The sequence below is a fragment of the Natrix helvetica genome (genome assembly GCF_964273705.1).
Source record: "Natrix helvetica genome assembly, chromosome: 3".
NCBI classification, from domain to species: Eukaryota; Metazoa; Chordata; class Lepidosauria; order Squamata; family Natricidae; genus Natrix; species Natrix helvetica.
In genome coordinates, this window is record NC_138549.1 from 110,512,392 (window position 1) to 110,532,859 (window position 20,468).

The following is a 20,468-nucleotide window of genomic DNA, read 5'->3' on the forward strand; positions in this document are numbered from 1 at the left end:
GAAGAGAAGAGGGTAGGAAGGATAAGGGAGGCTTCTGTGAGGCAAGCCTAAGGGAGAGAAGGGGATAGGGGAGGACAAACATTCCTCCAGGCCTTCCTATTCTCTACCATCCTCTGGAGTCCATTTAAGCTCACACCTACTGCTTCAGTGACTCCATCCAGCCATCATTCTCTCTTCCCCTTCTTCTTTTGCCCTCAATCATTCCCAGCATTAGGCTCTTCTCCAGTGAGTCCTTCCTTCTCATTAGATGGCCAAAGTATTTGAGTTTCATTTTCAGGATCTGGCCTTCTAAAGAGTAGTCAGGGTTGATCTCTTCTAGGACTGACTGGTTTGATTGCCTTGCAGTCCAAGAGACTCGCAGGAATCTTCTCCAACACCGTAGTTCAAAGGCCTCAATTCTTTGGTGCTCAGCCTTTCTTTCACAGCCATATATTGCAGCTGGGAAAACCATAGCCTTGACTATATACACTTTTGTTGCCAGGATGATGTCTCTGCTTTTTAATATGCTGTCTAGATTTGTCATAGCTTTCCTCCCCAGGAGTGTCTTTTAATTTCTTGGCTACAGTCCCCATCTACGGTGAACATGGAGCCCAGGAAAGTAAAATCTATCACTACCTCCATTTCTTCCCCATTTATTTGCCAGGAATTGAGAGGGCCGTATGCCATGATCTTAGTTTTCTTAATGTTGAGTTTCAAGCCAACTTTTGCACTCTCCTTCTTCACCCACATCAAGAGGCTCTTTAGTGCTTAAATTAGCAAATAGGCCCCATTCTGCAATAATTGTTTGTTCTATACTGGTCTTTAATTGAAATAAGCTTTGATTGACTAATAATTAGCAGTATAAAAAAAATCAAAATATTCGACTACACTGACTTTTCCCTTTCCATTCATGAATTATAGTCAACTTGACTAGTCAGAAAATACACTCTATTTTAGCACACACCATTCTAGAGTGCATGAGATAGCTTAACTTACGATTTTTCCTCATAAGTTTTCCCCTCCCCCATTTTTCCTCAGATATATTGCTTCAACTGTACTATCGTAGCAGCTTCCCATAAGTTAAATTCATCATCAACTATATTTTTCTTCTCACATCAATTAATCCAAGCCCCCCACTTTGGGAGAATGTAAATATTACACCCAATGATGCCAATAAGAATAGAAAAAATAAAACTCACTACTACATGGTTGGCTACCATATAGTGAACTTGACCTTATAAAAGCTTTATTTTGCATTATGACCAATTTTCTTGAAGATAGAAACATGCAATCATTTTGCAAAACCATCACTGAACATATCTTTTTTAGATAAAAGCCTAAAAAGTCTCTTGAAATATTTTCCCCCCTCATAGAAAAATATTTTGTATACCCAGAAAAAAAAATACAGTAACAAAGTGATTTATGCTTACATCATGACAAACATTTATGTACAATAGACTAAAGTCGCAATCCCTTCTTTGGACGTCCTCAAGTTCATAACAGCGGTTTGTGACCGACCCAATTGTTTGCTGCAAACTCATTGTTTTAGCAGAAACAAGCCCAAATCTCTTTCCCTCTGTCAATATACAAGAGCCATAAGTTAAAGCTAATTACAGAAGACTTGAAAAAGATACAAGGACCATCTTGAATTTTTTTTTAAAAAAGGATTGTGAAAAGGATGTCAACACTATATGGCAGAAGTAGAGATATGACCTCAGTTATCAATCTGAATGGCCTTGTAGCTCTTTTAGATGTTTGGGCTTCCCATAATACTTCACATGAGTTTCCACATAACCTAATATCTTGTTTACTAAATACTGGACATCAGGATCACTCTGGTCATTTTCTTTGATGTTATATAACTGTTGTAGTCCATTCTCTTCTATTAATATTGCACAGTATTTGGCAGCTAAAGAGAAATAAGATTGTTACATCTTCAACATAAACATGACAGTGTTAAAATGTATGAGGTTATGTCGAAAACATTGCATGCTGCAATATAATTAACTTTGTTTGCAATATCACTAAAACTGCAAATCATGTTGATTTACAATTCCAGTCAAGATATATAAGGAAAATACACTTCAGTGATTTGGAAATATCGTTCAAGTTCACATACATTGCTCGTAAGAACTCTTAAGTTTTCATTTGTATATAGCTCCCCAACTTCAAAACCATTCTGGGCAGCTTCACAAAGTTAAAGAAAGAACATTCTATTAAAAAAAAAACTCCTCTTCCATCTCCGGGGTGGTGGGCATGTTATATTTCTATATCAACTCCTCAGTTAAAAGCAACCCTCCAAAAACTTCCTGATCCAAAGTCTAGATCTCCAGATAATGCCATTCCAAAAAGTAAATGCAGTGAGAGAGGAGATTTACTTCCTAGGTGACACCACTTAATTGATAGGATTTTAAGCAAGCTGAGCCTGTTGGGAGTGCAGAGGATGACGGAAGACTATGGGAGAGGCAATTCCACAAATAACCACTCCTAAACCATGTAGGTTTACAGGTGACAATCAACACCTTGAATTATAACCACAAACTGACTAGCAACTAGTACACTTCAGCAGGTTTGTTAAATTTGGCATTATTGTATTTACGAATTGATGTAATAGTTCCACCTTCAGTTTAAAAAGTTAAATAAATATCAAGCTTTTAAAAAAAAGAAGTTTTAAGGCTTATTGAAGGATACCTACGGGTTTTGCAGCAGACATGCAGAATAGCCCAGGCAGCCCAGATCTGAACTCCAGGTAATGTAAAGCAGTCAAGCAGTGGGTAAAATGGCTTGAGGGACCTGAGAATTAAAAGAATATTTTGTAAATTTATCAATCATAAAAAATAAACATAAGCATATGTTGTTAATTGATTTTGTGCTATCAGGTACTTGTATCCTGGTAAGTTCTTAAATCGTGTCAAGTCAATGAAGCCACAATACAACAGCCTTTTGCATTTCTAAAATATCTTGTGATTGTCCATTAGTGCAATATGTTGATGATGGCAGTCTGGGCTTCTACGATCCTGAATTAGTACAGTTAATGGCAGGACTTGTACAAATGCTTAACTCATTAAATCAGCGAAATGAAGAATATAAAATACTGAGCCAGTGTTGAAATGTTAATGGAAGAAAAAGGAATAAAAGGTTCAACAGGTGCTTCTTCCTTAGCACCATAAGGGACCCCAAGGAGAGAATTTTTTTAAAAAATAGCTCGTATCAACATCCATTTACTTCTCTTTTCTCTCATTCTATATAGTTGACTTGTATATAAATCTTGCGCTGCTACCCAAATTAGTAGAAGATAATAATAATCTGAGTTTACTGACCAACCGGCTTCTAAGAGGAAATCTTGGTTAGTACTAAAGTTGTCACTTTAAGCAGAAGAAGGGGATGCATTTATACTAAGGTGTTAAGGGCACTCAAATGTGCAGGATTATTTCTAATTTATTGCTCCTGTTATAAATAAATAACAGGAGCAATAATCTCCAGCACTTTTAACTGCACTTGGCTTTATAGATATACGAAAATGTGACCTTTAATTTAATCTAGTAAAATTCTAGAATCTATAATGTTCATAAGCTTCAGATCTATTAAGTACACTTGTGAATTAAAGCTTTCGGTTTTACATCTTGTTCTCAATATATTTGATTTTCATTGTTTTCATTGTGTTTAATTAACAGAATATTTTTATATTCTGGGGGGTGGGGGGAAGCTTTCATATGCCAGGAAAAGAATCCACTGGCACATGAGCAGACAGCATGCAGGGATGTAAGCAGTAAATACAGAATTGTTGTTCAAGATTTATTTTAACATTATACCTATAAGCTGGCAGTGCTACCATCTTGCATTCTGGTGTTGGCCACTTCAAAAGGGTTGAATGCTGTGACAGAGAATACAAGTTTAAATACTTCAGGCAACCTTGAAAATGCTTTTCAAGAGAGTTACAGTATTGAATTCACTATACCAGCTTTTCAATAAGAGATCTTCTCAGTTTTTGACTCAATGTCCAGGCTTCTTCACCTCTGGATATCAAATTGGCCGTAATCCCAGCTGCAAAATAGCTGACTTCTATCTCAGCACTGTTCAGAAGTTCACTGACATGATCCACGAAGTCCTTTTGCATTAGCCTGGGGTGCAGCTCTCTCACCTCTGCCACGTTGTTCTTATTAGGATAGGGAAAAAACACAACTCTGAAAACAAGACTTTGAAATCAAAGGCAAGCATTTGATAATTTACCTATATAGTTAGTCCTTGTTTAGGGATCCCCAAATCAGTCATTAAGCGAAGTGGTCACTAAGCAAAACCTTGACTGTGCTTATGATTTTACTTCGGCTTTCATTTATTTTACAGAACTGCAAAGGTCATAAATGTGAAGATTGGTGGCAAGGTCACTTTTTCATCACTGCCACAACTGGTTGCTGTATGAGGCAGTCGCTATATGAGACTACCTGCATTTTACCTCGGTGGTGGTGGTGGGTTAAAGGTGAAATAGATTAATACACCCATTCTACACTTATTTTAGCATATTTTGCTCCTAAAACTTGCATTGCTCAAAACTGCCATGTTTTGGGCTAGCTCATTTCAGGAAGGTTTGAGGTCTGCCAGTTATAGGGGTGGCTGTAGTGAATTAAAGGGACGTGGTGGCTCAGTAGCTAAGACGCTGAGCTTGTCAATCAGAAAGGTCAGCAATTTGGCGGTTCGAATCCCTAGCGCTGTGTAACGGAGTGAGCACCCGTTACTTGTCCCAGCTTCTGCCAACCTAGCAGTTTGAAAGCATGTAAAAATGCAAGTAGAAAAATAAGGACCACCTTTTGTGGGAAGGTAACAGCATTCTGTGCCCCTTTGGCATTTAGTCATGCCGGTCACATGACCATGGAGACGTCTTCGGACAGCCCTGGCTCTTTGGCTTTGAAACGGAGATGAGCACTGCCCCCTAGAGTCGGGAACGACTGGCACATATGTGCGAGGGGAACCTTTACCTTTACCGAATTAAAGTAAAGCTTTATGAACTTTGGAGAGCAAATGAAGGAAACCTTGTAGAAACTCTTTTGGGGGGATTGTTTATTTCAATTAGTATTCCTAACTTTTTGTCATGGCTGGAGCAGAGAAGGCAAGGAAGAATACTCATAAAAAGATCTATTTTCACCTTAAAAAAATAAAAAAGTCATGCTAATTTTATGAAATTATTTTTGGATGCCGCACCTGATTTTGATCTTACCAGGAGGCCAAGAACTTTGTGTTGTATAGATGAATCAGAAGAAAAAATCTGTAAAGAAAAAATAACTAAATGTATGTTGTGTTCTATCTATCTATCATCTTATGTAGTGTACTATCAGAGCTGCCTTGTTTACTTCCAAGAAAAGATCCAGTCCTTTGTGGTCCATAAAGTGTGTACAAATAGTTGGAGCTTCATCTGTGAGATTCCAAAGTGCACGAAGTGTAAAATGGAAAGTCGCATCTAATTCACTCTGATTTGTTTTTTGTTCAATTATTTCAAGCAGTTTCTATAAAGGAAAAGGAGAGCACTACAAATAGTACAATATAAAAATATGGAAAATCCCTTGTCCTCTTAACTCAACTATTATACAGGGGAGACAGAGAAGACTCACCCCAACAACAATGTAGAATTCGGCAGAAAGTTGTGCTGCTTGCTCATCTGAAAGCTAAAAACAAAGCAGACTTTTAAAGTAATAGCTTGGGAAAGCTCATGAAAATACTGGATTAAAAGTAAAGCCACATACCTTAAGTCCAAGGATAGAGATTACATTAACTGCAATTCTTTGTATATGTTGATTCTCCTGATTACAAAGCCATTGAACAACAAATTTGGCAGCCACAAACCTACGATTTAAAAACGTTTTATTTTTTCATCACTTCCAAGAGTTTTTAAACAACTATTTATGTACAAACAAAATTCTATTTTCTATTATATTTAGAAGTACAAAACTCTTTTGTGGTTGTTTGAGGTGGTGTGTCTTACAAATCTAGTTAATAAAATACTAAATAAATAAAAAAAACCAAAAACTACTTTTTCTAAGAATTATGTATAGCCCATAATAATAATGATATGCATAACACTTAGTTTTGGTAGGTATTTTATTTTAAACTGAGCTGAATTAGGTTCAAAATAGGCTTTAATGTTTTCTCTCTTAAGAAGACATTGTTAAATATGCCTATCTAATATGCTCTGCTAAGAATTAAATTTAGAGGTTCCGTTCAAAGCAACTATGTAATTCCTGAATCAGATTTGGATTGAATCAGCAAATTGAACACTTGTAAATCAATCTAACAATTCCATAGCCGTTTACAATTCCCCCCCCCCCCTCCAGAACAAACTGAATTAATGATCCGGTGCACGCATGTTTTACTATTTATAAATGCCAATATTTACAATGCATGCATACAAAATTTAACCCCTGAACAACAGTTCCTCTATCATATCTATGCTAGATTTGGATTTTTAAAATTTTGTTCAGAATGAATGAATATAGAAAAGATACATCAATAATGCATTATTGGTACAATATTTGTTTCAATCTGCCATCTGTAGACTAATATGAGAGATCTGATTATAAATGCAACGCTAGTCAAGTATAAATAGCTTTTCTATGTGGCACTCCACGTGTGGAAATTAGGCCTCGTAAATATGCCAACCACTTAGTCCAGATTATTAGTATTCCAATGATACATATTCAGAGGGCCAAATTTTGGTGAGAAGCCACACAAAATTCCACAAAACACTGTTTTAGTTCGTTGGCATCACATCTAAATTGAATTTAAATTGAAATGGAATGAGCCTTAGAACAGAAATCTACTCAACATTGTCAGTCTTTTCATTAGGAAGAGAGGAGATTAGTTAAATAATGAATATTCATGCTTGAAAAAACAGAGTTCTGAATTTTAATTTGGTGATGGGATATACAGTATGTAAGAAGATAACTTAATGTTATTTCATAAAAAGGAAAATCTCTTTCATCCAGATTAAGGCTTCACTTTCAATTGACCATTTGCACTGTGAAACATGGAACATCTTGGAGAATATCACTCACCTGTTAAATGGAACATCTTGGAGGATTCTGACACTAGATAATGAAAGAAGGCAATTCTTCTGGAGCTGTGTAGAAAGAAGGAAAAAAAGAGAATTCAATATTATAAAAATGTGATATTCAGAACATGAATTTTTAGTTGTTCATGAAATGGGCAACTAAGAAGCGTATGCTTTCAGTGCTTTGAATCTTAAGGAAAGGGAATTATTACTACATAAAATAATGTTTTTGAATGGCATATCAAACAACTTTTACAAATGGGAGTGTGTAAATCCAGCTAGGCAGAAGCAATGGGTAGGCCACAGAATCCTATGTGGCATGTTGATGCATGAAAAGCCCAAGCAAAACAGAAAAGATTGATGTAAGTGAACAAAATCCAATGTATGTCTGTTGCCTCTGGCAATGAAATAGGGTCTGTTTTTCCTCTCAGCAAAGGAATTCAAAATCAGCTGCACCAAGTACACAGTAGGAATGATTTGAGCAAATGTGTGTGTGTGTGTGTGTGTGTTTATATGGAACATCCTCCTCTATATCCTTACCTGTCGTTGTTCAGGAAATGTTTCCATGGCTTTAAGGAGCAGCTGAATTACACTGGAGAGCAGCCGAACAGGCACGCCTGCTGCTAGGCCTTGCCTAGTTAAATTAAGGACACAGGCGCTAGCAGTTAACTGTACTGCCAAATCCAAAGGGTGATTCTTCATTCCAATAATCACAAGCTACAAGATGAAAAGAGACAGTGATGAGAACTTTAACCCATTATATAGTTTGATAAGAAAAAAAAAAAATCAACGGACACAAACCTATTTGTATCTTTAAATTTTTAAATAAAGATATTTATTGAATATGGTCAAACATCAACAAGTGGCAAGCAATTATTCCTTTCAAATTAAACTCCCTCACCTTTAAAATTTCAGGCTTTGTAATTTTCATAAAGCAGGTTTGCAGAAAAAGATGAAAGAAGGCCTCCTTCACAAATACTGGCCTTTCGTTGTAGCGTTTCAGAGCTTCTAAAATCTGCATTTCATTTTCTCCTCCCGAGACCTTTCAACATATGAAGATTTCATTCCTTTAGTGTAACTCTGATCAGAATAAATGTAGTAGCATGAGTCTTGCAACAATAACATTGGAAGGCAAGCACCCAATCGTAAGTAATACTTTTAAGCCAGCGGTCCCCAACCTTTTGGGCACCAGGGACCTGTTCCATAGACAGGTTTATCTGCAGACTGGTGGGGGGGCATGGTTTCACATGGTGCCTACATCCCACAGATGGGGCTTTGCTTGTTTGCACGGCCCAGTTTCTGGCATGCCGCAGCCTAGTACCAGGAGTTGGGGTCCCCTGCTTTAAAGCACAAAAACACTTTTGTCATACTTCTCCATTCTGCTAGGCTAAAATACTGAATTACGAGTTAATCAGCAAAGCTTATCAAAGAACCGTCTTTAGACAAAAATGATCTAAAGGTTCTGCGATACACAGTATATTACTTTCCCACCAAATCGATGGCTTACTTAGATATTGCTTTTATTAAAAATCCACCTGGCAGGATGGATGAAAATCGATGATTTTTTAAAAAAATAAAGAAAAATTATTATTTATTTAAATCATTTTTTTAAAAAAATTATCAATTTTTTAAAATAAAATGCTTTTGGAGTAAAATTCTATCTAGAGATAGTTTTCTATTTAAGATACATTAATTCAGCATGAAATTGAGCTTAGTTCTGTAGCATGAGGTTGTATATTCTGCAATATTGGGACTGTCATTAATAGCAGGTCAGAACAGCAGCTGCTGTGGGACAGAGTTACAGCTGCACTTTAAAAATTATGATTTAAATTGAGTTGCTTAAACCAAGTCTTTTTACTAGGGATTTAAATCATGATTTAAATCGTAATTTAAATCAACTCCACCCTGGAATCTGGGTCAGCCTGTAACATTTTGGAGAAACTTCAGGGATTGCCCAGCATTTAGATAAATCAAACTTCGGCTTTTGTTAATATTAAATCAGATCTTTTTTCAGTTGAAGGGAGGAAAGTAAGTTTTCAGCTAGCAAAAGGCAAAATCATAAATCTTTTGTGTTAGTACAAGAAGGCTGTTAAGTTATTTACCGTATTTTTCGCCCTATGACGCACTTTTTTACTCCAAAAAAGAGGGTGAAAATCTGAGTGCGTCTTATAAGCCGAATGTAGCCACCTGGGTCCACTGTTCCCTCTAAGGTGCGCGGCAACAAAACACCGCGCAGCAGTTTCCAACTGCCGCGCGGTGTTTTGTACTGTCACAGGCGCCGGAGGCTGGGGAGGTCCTTTGCAGACGGCTAGAACTGGCCGCCCGCAAAGGACCTCCCCGGACTTGTTTTGGTGAGCGCGGGGTGACTGACTCTAGTTCAGCAAAGCAAGCCCGGGGAGGTCCTTTGTGGGCGGCCAATCCTAGCTGCTTGCGCCCGGCGCTGCGGCTAAAATAAACCCTCAAAGCCCCTGCCGCTACTGGAATATCTGCTGCCGCCTCCTCCTCCTTTAACAGCACCACATTTGCTGCCCGACACTGCGGCAGATTTCCTGACAGTGAGAAGTGAAGCCGCCAAAGCTCCCGCCAAAGCTCCCGCCGACAACGAGCCCCTGCCAGAATAACAGCTGCCTCCTCCTCCACATTTGGAGTGAAGCCGCCAAAGCTCCCGCTGGCGCCCCCGCCCATGGCAGCGGCGGCGGCGCATCCCCCTCCACTCGGAGCATCTGAGCTGGGCACCGCGTTACCCTGCTGCCCCCTCCTCCTCCGCCGTACTTTTGAGAAGCCATGAGGCTTTTTTCCCCCTGCTGCCCTCCGCCGCCTTCCTACTGGCTCCCGCCCGTGGCAGCGGCGGCGGCGCGTCCCCCTCCACTCAGAGCATCTGAGCTGGGCACCGCGTTACCCTGCTGCCCCCTCCTCCTCCGCCGTGCTTTTGAGAAGCCATGAGGCTTTTTTCCTCCTGCTGCCCTCCACCGCCTTCCCGCCCGTGGCAGCGGCAGCAGCGCCTCCCCCTCTGTTCGGAGCATCTGAGCTGACCCCGTTACCCTTGCCCCCTCCTCCTCTGCCGTGCTTTTGAGGAGCCATGAGCCGCGGGAGCCAGTAGGAAGGCGGTGGAGGGCAGCAGGGGAAAAAAAAGCCTCAAGGCTTCTCAAAAGCACGGCGGAGGGGGAGGGGGCAACAGGGTAACGCGGTGCCCAGCTCAGATGCTCCGAGTGGAGGGGGATGCGCTGCCGCCGCTGCCATGGGTGGGGGCAACAGGGTAACGCGGTGCCCAGCTCAGATGCTCCAAGTGGAGGGGGATGCGCCGCCGCCGCTGCCATGGGTGGGGGCGCCAGCGGGAGCTTTGGCGGCTTCACTCCAAATGTGGTGGTGGTGGAGGAGGAGGAGGCAGCTGTTATTCTGGCAGGGGCTCGTCGTCGGCATCTTCAGCAGCAGCCCTGCCCCCTGTGAAAAAAACCGAAGATGGAGCAGATCCATGCAGATGACGTCGCCACAACATGACTGGAGGAGGAATTCTGGGAGTTGAAGTCCACAAGTCTTCAAGCTGTCAGGTTTGAAGACCCCTGGGGTTTTTTTTTCTAAAGGGTTAGGGGTGCAAGGGTCTTGCAACTTGACAGCTTTAAGACTTGCATGCTTCAATGCCAGAGTTCCTGAGCCAACATGACTGGAGGAGGAATTCTGGGAGTTGAAGTCCACAAGTCTTAAAGCTGTCAAGTTTGAAGACCCCTTGGGGTTTTTTTCCTAAAGGGTTAGGGATGCAAGGATCTTGTAACTTGACAGCTTTAAGACTTGCATGCTTCAATGCCAGAGATCCTGACCCAACATTTTGGTTACTAAGCAGGAGCGTTGTTAAGTGATACTATATAACACTTTTAATTAAGCGGGTACCTTGAATAAACATAACTTTGAGTTTCAAATAATACTGATTTTGTTGTTGTCTTAGGTGACACCTGTGAAAAAAATTCAGGTGCTGCTCAGGCATAAAAATGTGCCGCTCAAATACTATACTTTTCTGCTCACACTGAAAAAAAATTAGAGGGAACATTGCCTGGGTCATCTAAAAATGGGGGACATAAAATTGTTCTTAAACTGCTGTTAACTTTATACAGTTGATATAAAATATTTTACTACAGTATTTGGTTCAGAATCTTTTTTTTCTAGATTTTCCTCCTTTAAAATTGGGTGCGTCTTATATTCCGGAGCGTCTTATAGGGCGAAAAATACGGTAGTTATTTCCTTTAAACTTCTTTTTGAACAATATAACCATTTTAAAGAAAGAAACCCTTGGTAGTATCAACGTTATTAGTTCTATGCTGCAAATAAATTAACTCGAGCTAGAGTTAGGTTTTCAGATCATGCAATCTTCTGGTTTATCAATTATCACTTTAGCTGCAGTGCATTTCAGTGGTCCCAACCTTCAAGCTTCCCTGTCCTGAAACGAACTCTGTGAATCCAGCTGCTGTACCTAACAAACCTATAAAATGCATTCGCGGCCGCTGTCTGACAAAGGCTTCTACGGCTTCATCAGTAATAGATTTGTTCCCTGAAATGTCCAATGATACAAGATTAGGCAGAATGTCTTTTTGCCTTAGCAAACAAAAGGCAATCTCGGATCCAGAATGCTGATCGTCTGAGATGTCAAGATGAACCAGATACTTTAGTCTTCCTATGACATCTAAGAATTTTGCGGTAGGCATTTTCAAACATTTCAGACTGTACATAGTTAGAGATTTCAGACGATTTCTGCAGGCGAGGAGTGCAGATATGTTTGTAACAGAAGTGTTGGATATGTTCAAGTTTTCTAATCTTGGCAGGGTAGCAACATCTGCTAGATGTTCATCCCCGAACAGCACATTTGTAATACTCAAAGAACGAAGACCGGAGAACTGACCAAAGCATCTTTCATACGAATTTGTAGGAAAAAGAGTTAATGAGTCCAAGACAAGGCACTGGAGATTGTTCTGGATCCAATTATTGCTTCCCAATCCACTCACAACATCTGCAATGGTAACAGTTTCATTCATTCCTGCAGCATCAAGCTGTACTAGTTTATGATGGCAGAAGGCCTTCTTGAAGGATTGGGCTGAGATTTTCGCTTTGCGGATACAAGCTTGCTTCAAACGAATTTGGTTGCCTTGGAAAATGCCCACAGTTCCATCATTTAACAACTCTGGCAGTAAAGAAAAAAAAAGATATACATCAGACCAACAAAAGTTCTGAAATCAGTCCAACTTTTTCCTATGTGCATATTAATGATAAAAAATTTCCACAAGTTAAAGTTGACTCTTGATAATGCATATATGTCACTTCCTTGGCAGCACTACAGTAGTAGTTGACTACTGCCTTCTTCCAGAATGTTTTTTGCAACTTCATAGGTTAGCCAACAGCACTGAAATTCCCACGCCCATCCCAGCACTAACCAAAACCAAACATATTCAATTTAAAAAATCAGCCAAGATGAGCTAAGAACTGCTCTAAGAAATGATACCTGGGAGGAGGAGCCGATGTTGTGACGAGACAACATGTGATCTCAATGCTCTGAGATTGCAGTCGATACTTTTGCCACTGGGTGGTCCAAACGGACCTAAACCGTCCTGCAGAGACGGTGAACAGGAAGAATACGCCTTGCTGCTCTCAGGGACATCGCAGGTTTGTGTATTGGAAACAAAACACTTTTAATTTTTTTTCACTGATTATCCTGGCTTGGCACTTCAAGGTCTCACTGCTTGTTTATAGAGAGTGACAAGAGAAGTCCTTCAAGCCGGTGACAAAAAATCCAGCCATTAGGCTGATGAAGTCGGGGCAGCTCCAAAACGGAAGGAATGGAAAGAGAAAGTGTTTCCAACTGGTGAGGAATTTTTACCGTTTTAAAAGAGCCTGCCTATAAAAAACTTAAAATTAATTTAAATTGGAGAACAGAAGAAATAAGCGGCGGAATTAAATTTGGAATGGTTTTGGACAGTGGATTATCTTATTTTTTAAATGCTATCTTCACAGATGGAATTTATGCAAGCCTTTTAAAACGAATGGATTAAGTTTTCTTCTTCTATTTTTTTTCTTGTACTATTCTTTGTAACCTATGGACTAAAATTCTCCTCCTTCATTACTGTGGGTGTTTTTCTAACTCATTCAAGAATCGGACCTTTTTTTAATTTGAAATACAAAAAAGATACAAAAAGAAACAACGAAAATTGCAACATTGCAACAATAACACTGCTACTCGGAGGCTGGAGGTTTGTGTATTGGAAACAAAACACTTTAATTTTTTTTCACTGATTATCCTGGCTTGGCACTTCAAGGTCTCACTGCTTGTTTATAGAGAGTGATAAGAAGAAAAGCATACAGATGTCCCTTTGAAGTATATCTTTAACCAGAGAAAGGTAAAAATGAAATGTTATTGTGAATCTATGCTTAATCTTGTTAAAACCTTCTAAGCTAGAGCAGCAGTGTTTGTTAGCTGGAGATAATGGTACAATTTCAACAGCAGAAAGAAGTTTTAAGTCTGCAAAAGATATTCTCAGAAATGCAGAAATTATCAGATACATGTGAGAGGCTAGAGAAGAAGTTGGAAAACTTAGTGCACCTATCAGCAAAATATGATGAAGAAGTTGAAGATGCTAATCAAATGGAAAAAGTGGAGGTTAAAATCCTAAAAATCAAAGAGGAAAATGAATATAAAGAAATTAAAAATGCTGATATTTATGGTAATTGGCTTGTCTCTGAAAATGGAAAGAGTGGAATACTGAAAGAGAAATTAAAGGGAGGGGAAATCTACGCCAGATTGCAAGATACAGAAGAAGAAAAAACAAAAGAATTTATGGATTTAAAGAGATAAATTTTATTAGCAATATCATTAATAACGCTACTGACAATTAAAGATAAGCTGATTAAGGAAACAGAAGAAGGCCATCAAAATTACATGAGAGATTTTATAAGCAAAGAGTTGCTAAGAGGAGTCTATACAAAGTTGATTAAGGAGATGGTTAAAGGACTGACACCACAAACAGCAGAAGATATGAGACTGTTTTGCTACTGGAAAGATACAGGTTGATAGATGGAAGAGTATAATTTAAAACTAGTTAAACTTAGTGAAATTTAGTGACAATAGATATTAAATAAATAATTGATATTGATAATAATATATACAATGTGTAGTGTTATAAGTAATAATGGGATATGAATATTGAATGGTACCCATGAAAGGAAATTAGAAATCCTTTTGAATTATATATAAAGGTTAATTAAAAAAGAACTAAGTTAGATACAGTTAAGTTAGGGGGAAAATATTATGATATAGGATCTAGTTAAATAAAGGAGGGATAATGATAACAACGTATACACAAGTATGGGTACAACATAAGGAAATTGGATGTAAATTTTAAATAGTGATTTGGAAAGAAGGATTAGAAAACTTTGTTATTAAATATTATGGATGTTTAGCTAAAATAGGACATAAAGATTTAGTGTTATTGAAGGATTTTAGAAATAGTAAATGAAATGCCAGTATGTGGTTATGTATTAAATCTTAGTATATTTTATGGTGAAGGACGTTTAAACAATTATAGTCAAATAAAAATGGAGGTATGATGATGGTAACATGTTTAAATATCTGAGTTAAAATACTTGAGTTAATATGAATTATGTTTGTTGACTGTAGAAGAGATGCATGTAAGTCTTTTTGTAACCAACTCATACACTTTCTTCAGTATGTAAAGAAGGATGTGTTGTTTGTTTTGAAAATTAAAAAAAAAATTAAAAAAAGAAATGATGCCTGTATTTATAAAGTAGTCAAGCTAACCTTGAGTAATCCTCAAGTTATGATGAAAATTGAGACTGGATTGCCATTGTTAAGCAATGCATAACTATACGCACTGCTGAATCATGGACTATTTTCCTGAATCCTTAGAGCCCCCAAATGTGAAATAAACAGAATTAAGAGTTCTAATTTATGAGCAATCCCATATTCAGGACCCTGCTTTGTTAACATTCTGTCTCTTCTGGCCCAGAAATTTCTTACCTTGATAAGACATTATTTGCAGCAATCGATCGGCTACTTCTTGTGGAAGCCTTTGAGATTCTTTCAAGCACAGCGATCCATCTGGTCTTTCTGTACAGAACTTTGCCAGATCAGCAACCAAGACATTCAAGCAGATGTCAACTAGAGAATATGGAGAAGCTTCTGCCTGCCATACATAAAATATATCGTGACATCAAACAGAATATAATGTTCCAAGGATTGATTACACTGCCGAGTTGTGTTTATATTACCCTAAGTCAAGATCTCTAAACAGACATGATATAGATATGAACTATCCAGCTTCAGCAGGAGCATATATCTGTATAGGTGGGCTTCATTTAATGACCACTCATTCAGCAACTGCTTAAAGTTATGCCAGCACTGAATGAGGACTTAGGAATTGACCTTGTAGTTGTATCCATTGCAACTTTTACTGCCAGCTTCCGACAAGCAAGGTCAATGGGAAGCTGGCAGGTCACAAAAGGCAATCACATGACTGCAGAATGATGTGACCATGCAAGTTTTGCCTAATGTTAGTGGCAGTTGGGACAGCTGGAACTGCCACCATAACTTGGTACAATAATGTGACATCACACTATATGACTGCATCACTTAGTGACAAAGTTCCCTGTCCCAATTTCCATTGAATAGCAAGGACTACTTGTAGTTTGTTTGTCTTTATATCAGTGAATCTGATAGTGTTTCTTGACCCAGTTTATTTGTCCATTTATTCATTATATTTATAAGCCACCGACCTGTGATTTGAAACGCAAACATTTCTGCTGAAATATTAGTAGAATCTCAAATATTCTGTGAGATGAAAAGGCCCCAAGCTAGTGGAAATTTAATAAAATAAAATTAATGGTACCAAAATATAACCAAATCAGTATAGTATCATGACTCAAATACCATCTGGAGGAGGTGTGTTTTGAGCAACAAAATTATGATAGTTCATTGCCTTTGATCCACATGTTTCAAACTGAAGGTTTAATTTCCCAACAGAGGACTCAATTGAGTTTCTTGTACAGTTCAAGCCCCCAAAGCATTAATTTGCACTGCCAAAAGCTAAACTCTGTAAAATGCTCATATCACTACTATAAACATTATTTATGTTTAAGGAAGATCTTCACTGAAACACAGCCCATTTATAAGCAACATTTTAGGCCACTCAGTACTATCAAGACTCGAGTGGTTGTGGCTATTTGAACTGCCCAGATCTGCAGATATTCCATCTTTGATCTTCCCTTTTCAAGCTTGCTATGCAACCTGTTGCTTTTCCTGGAGTCACAATCCTGCATATAGGCCTTTGCCCAACTCCATTTTATACCTCGGTTGCACCCTTTCCTACATCAAGAGGCCCTGGTCACCTTGTGACTTGACTATTGCAATAATCTGTATGCTGGGCTGCCCTTAAAAATCACATGGCTTTGAAAATCTGACTCTTCACCCAGGCTTTCGGCAAGGGAGAGGCTCTTGCTTCCTCATGGTTGACATCTTTTATCTTTATGTTTTATTGATTTTATGTACAGATAGTCCTTGGTTTACAACAGTTCATTTGTTCAAAGTTGCAATGGCACCGAAAAAAGGGACCTAAGACCGTTTTTCACAGTTACCTTTGCAGCACCTCCAATGGTCACGTGATCAAAATTCATATGCTTGGCAACTGGTTTATATTTATGGCCCAGGATCAGGTGATCCCCTTTTGCGACTTTCTGATAAATGTAGGAAGTTATCACCCAGCCCTCTCCCTGAAAAATGAAATATCCTAGGAAATACTGAAAAGGCAGAATATTTCTCTGGATGTGAAAAGGAAGAAACATGTTTTAAAAGACAGAATTGCTGCCTGCAGCTTCCTGCCCATCCCCCTTTGTCATTGAGCCATTAAAGCCTGAGCTAGTTCACTTTACATAATAAAGAGTTATCCTCTTCAGCTCCAGAGTGATGGGATTAAGGCATGATAATATTGGCCCTTTACCCAACTCCCCACATGGCATCTGAGAACTCAACCAAACCTGGATTCAAAACCCAGCCTAGAGAGTTGCCCCTGTATGGCCCCATGAGAGTCTGACAACCAATTAGAAGACAAGCTCAAGATCAAAGGCCAGAGAGGGCATAAAACCAGGGACTCAGCATCTCAGTCCTTCCTTAGCTTCTTCTCCACCCACATTGAAGCATGCAATCACCTTTTCTGTTCAGGACTCAAGCCAAGTGGTCCTGTCCACCATTAAAACCATCTTTCCAAGCAGCCTCCATGTCTCCAGTATCTTTTTCCCCACTTGGAGCCGAACCCAGAAGGACATTTCTTTCCACATAAACGAAGCTAACGGGGAAGGCAAATTCACTTAACAACCGGGTTAACTAACTTATCAATTGCAGTGATTCACTTAACAACTGTGGCAAGGGAGTTCTCAAAATGGGGGGGCAAAACTCACTTAACAAATGTCTCACTTAGCAACATTTGGGCTCGATTGTGGTTGTTAAGTGAGGACTACCTGATATTTGTTGTCCTACTGCGAGCCACCCAGAGCTGTTCAGTGACTGGCAACATACAAGTCGAATACGTTATTATTCATGCAGTGGTAGTCATGTGCTGTTGATGCAGATCTTAACCCAAAAAGCAGGAAGCAAAAGCAGAAGTTTCTTAGGATCACTGGTAGCTTGTTTACCTTAAAACCTGCAGACTAGGCATTAGACCCTATCCATGACTCATGTCCCACATTGCTACTCATGTCCTAAAACACTTCTCGGAAATTCTGGAAAGAATTCTAGGAAGAAAAAAGTCAACCCTGTGTGTTAAAGATCCTCCGCCCGGCAAACTGATGGCCGGACACGTCCTGCCCTCAAGGAGGAGATGCTTTGGTCCTCGGAGCAGCTTCGCCCCTCCACTGCCGCCCTTCTTGGCTTCCTTCCCTGGCTTTTCCCTTCTCATCCCGTCCCTCCACTCTCGCTTCTCCATCGGGCTTTTTTTAGAGCCGTCTCCCGCCCCTGCTCACCTGCACAGCCGAACAGTTTCCACAAAGGGGGAGCGGGGCTCGTTGGCGGACCTGCAGGAATCGAACCATCGCAAACAGCCGGCATCCACTTTCCCCCCACCGCCCCCAAAACCGGAAAGCGTGGGGGAGGGGGGAGCAACCACAACCGGAAGCGGCCTGACTGAAAACAAGGACAACCTTTAGCCGCCAAAACTAGGGTGCGAGCGCCTTATTCGGTCACCGATGGGAAAGGATGTCTCGCTGACCAGGGAAGAGGAGTCGAGTGTCGAGCGGTGGATGTAGGAAATTGGTTCTGGCAGAAAGACGGAGAGGCTGCCGTTCTTTTCGTTGAAAGGGTGTGTGCTGTGTAAACAAGCACGCGCTTTTTGTGTTGTATTGCTAAGGTGGCTTAGGGCGAGAGGAAATGCGTATCCTTCTTGGTTCGAATTTCTTCGTGCGTTTTTTTTAAAGACGCAGGAACGATTTTAATCCAGACACTTTTTGCACTTGTCTGGATTGGGAAATAAAGCAAGAGGCAGTCCTAGTTAAGACGTAGATGAGAGATTATCAGAAATACCAAGGATCTGGGATCTAGGATAGAACAAGAAGTCAAAACATTGCCGAATAAGGCAAGAAACCCGAATGGATATGTCTATGTAAAGTCTTCAAGAATTGAATTTGCAACTGCTGCACCTAATTCTAGTTAATCCAGATTATAGGGGGGGATCACCAGGAAGTTCCAAACTGTAAACTAGACTAGGAAATTGAAAAACACCCTGGAGGATGGTAATGTCAACATACTTCCATATTATTATCAAGTAAACGGACATGTCCAAAGATCAACAGGAGGGAAACTAAACTTGAAGAAGAGGTTCTACTAGTTTGAGTAAAACCAGTTTTCCAGGTGTAGACAATTTCTTGCAACTTGGAAGTACCGACAGGACTAGATTCTCACATTACATTAAGAGATGGGTGGCTAGTTTGTGGTTCAGTGTTTTGTGCCAATGCAGCTAGACTGCCAGGAATATATGCATTCTCAGTAAGAAAGCATAGTGGCTTTATGTACACATAATGAGGTGGGGAAGCAGTGTTGCTTAATCCACATTTCCATGATGGCCAATTTAAGTGAAATTGAAGCGGGGTTTTATCACTTCAGTTTCTTTTAGCACATTCCTGAACATGCCAATTTTGGAGTCCTGTTGTATTTTCTCAAACCTATTTATGATATTTATATTTGCAGCATAAACCAGGTTGATGTTGCATTGGATAAGTGTGGACATCATATATATATATTGATATTTTTTCAAGTTTAGAAGTAGCCTTAATTCACCAAAGGGAATAAATAAGGATTTTGAAAAATCGATAAACGTTGTGTAGGAAGTTAAAACCCACCCCTCTCCTAGAAAAATGAAATATCCTGGGAAATATTGAAAAAGCAGAATATTATATTTCCCTGGGTAAGAAATGGAGAACATGTTTTTAGGCAGGAAACACTCACTCTTAATAACCCCCACCTTTGTCAATGAGCAATTAAAAAGCCTGATGTCTATTCTACATAACAAAGGTAGGATTAGCCTTCTACAGAAACTCACTACAGGGCACCTGGGAAGAAGCAATGCTCAACCAAAGTTGGACTCAAAGCACAACCTAAAGAGTTGCCCCTGCATGGTCCCATGGGAGTCTGACAACTAATAAAAATACAAGATCAAGATCAAAGGCCAGAGAGGGCACAAAGCCAGGAACTTTCAGCATTTCAGTCTCTTCTTCTTCACCCAACATCTGGAAGCATATGATCCCCCTTTTCTGTTCAGGAACTCAAGCCATGTGATCCTGTCCACCATTAAACCATCTTTCCAAGCAGCCTCCATGTTTCCAGTGTCTTTTCCCCCACTTGGACCTGAACCCAGATGGACATTTCTACCAACAGTTGGGGCACAGACCAGTAGAGGCAGACATTGTCACTATACCATCTGCTTTTTAAAATTCTAATTAAAATGGCTCTACTATTCTTATTCAGTGAGTCTATGAATATCATTTTGAAGATGGATGATAAAAATTAGATTACCATACCTGGTTTGAATATCAGAAGACCTCACTAAGAACTCTTTAAATACCTTGTGCCCATTCCATCCCAATTTTTGGAGCCAGATCATAACTGTGTGTGTGTGTGTGTGTGTGAATAATAAAAATAATAAAGTTTAATCCTGGGATTCATTCTGTCACGTGGATTTTTAGAACTATAGCTAGTAGACTATTACCATATTTGCAATTAAAATCAGAATGAAAGATAGGTTTTTCCCCCTTTTTAAGAGTTTTTTTTATCCCAGACATAAAGAATGGAAGGATCATCTGGACCCATGTTTGAGGCAGGGCAAATTATACAATTAAAGACTTGCTGGGAAGCATTCTTTTTTTATGTCATTTATCAAAAAAAGAAAGAAAGAAATCAGGATAGGAGCCATAA

The 20,468-nt window shown here is 39.4% G+C and overlaps 1 protein-coding gene across 1 annotated transcript; it reads right to left on the minus strand.

Moving 5' to 3' along the window:
• Positions 1–202: 202 nt before the first annotated feature.
• On the minus strand, positions 203–18,375 carry LOC309389898 (protein zyg-11 homolog B-like). Its single transcript, XM_081948815.1, has 14 exons — positions 18,026–18,375; positions 15,033–15,198; positions 11,431–12,185; positions 7,920–8,060; positions 7,559–7,735; positions 7,023–7,087; positions 5,715–5,814; positions 5,583–5,636; positions 5,304–5,477; positions 5,192–5,239; positions 3,938–4,135; positions 3,792–3,853; positions 2,675–2,772; positions 203–1,888 (listed from the first exon to the last, which is right to left on the minus strand). The coding sequence occupies exons 1-14, from the start codon at positions 18,092–18,094 to the stop codon at positions 1,701–1,703; spliced, it is 2,295 nt and encodes a 764-aa protein (XP_081804941.1). The 5' UTR covers positions 18,095–18,375; the 3' UTR covers positions 203–1,700.
• Between the last annotated feature and the right edge of the window lie 2,093 nt (positions 18,376–20,468).

What these genes read in the sequence shown, in the direction of transcription:
- LOC309389898 (XM_081948815.1), bottom strand. Translation starts at nt 18,094, where the DNA reads ATGGTTCGATTCCTGCAGGTCCGCCAACGAGCCCCGCTCCCCCTTTGT. An exon ending in CATTTCCTGAACAACGACAG is followed by an intron (nt 7,088 to 7,558) that starts GTAAGGATATAG and finishes CTTTCTACACAG; the next exon opens with CTCCAGAAGAATTGCCTTCT. An exon ending in CAAGATGTTCCATTTAACAG is followed by an intron (nt 5,815 to 7,022) that starts GTGAGTGATATT and finishes TTTAAATCGTAG; the next exon opens with GTTTGTGGCTGCCAAATTTG.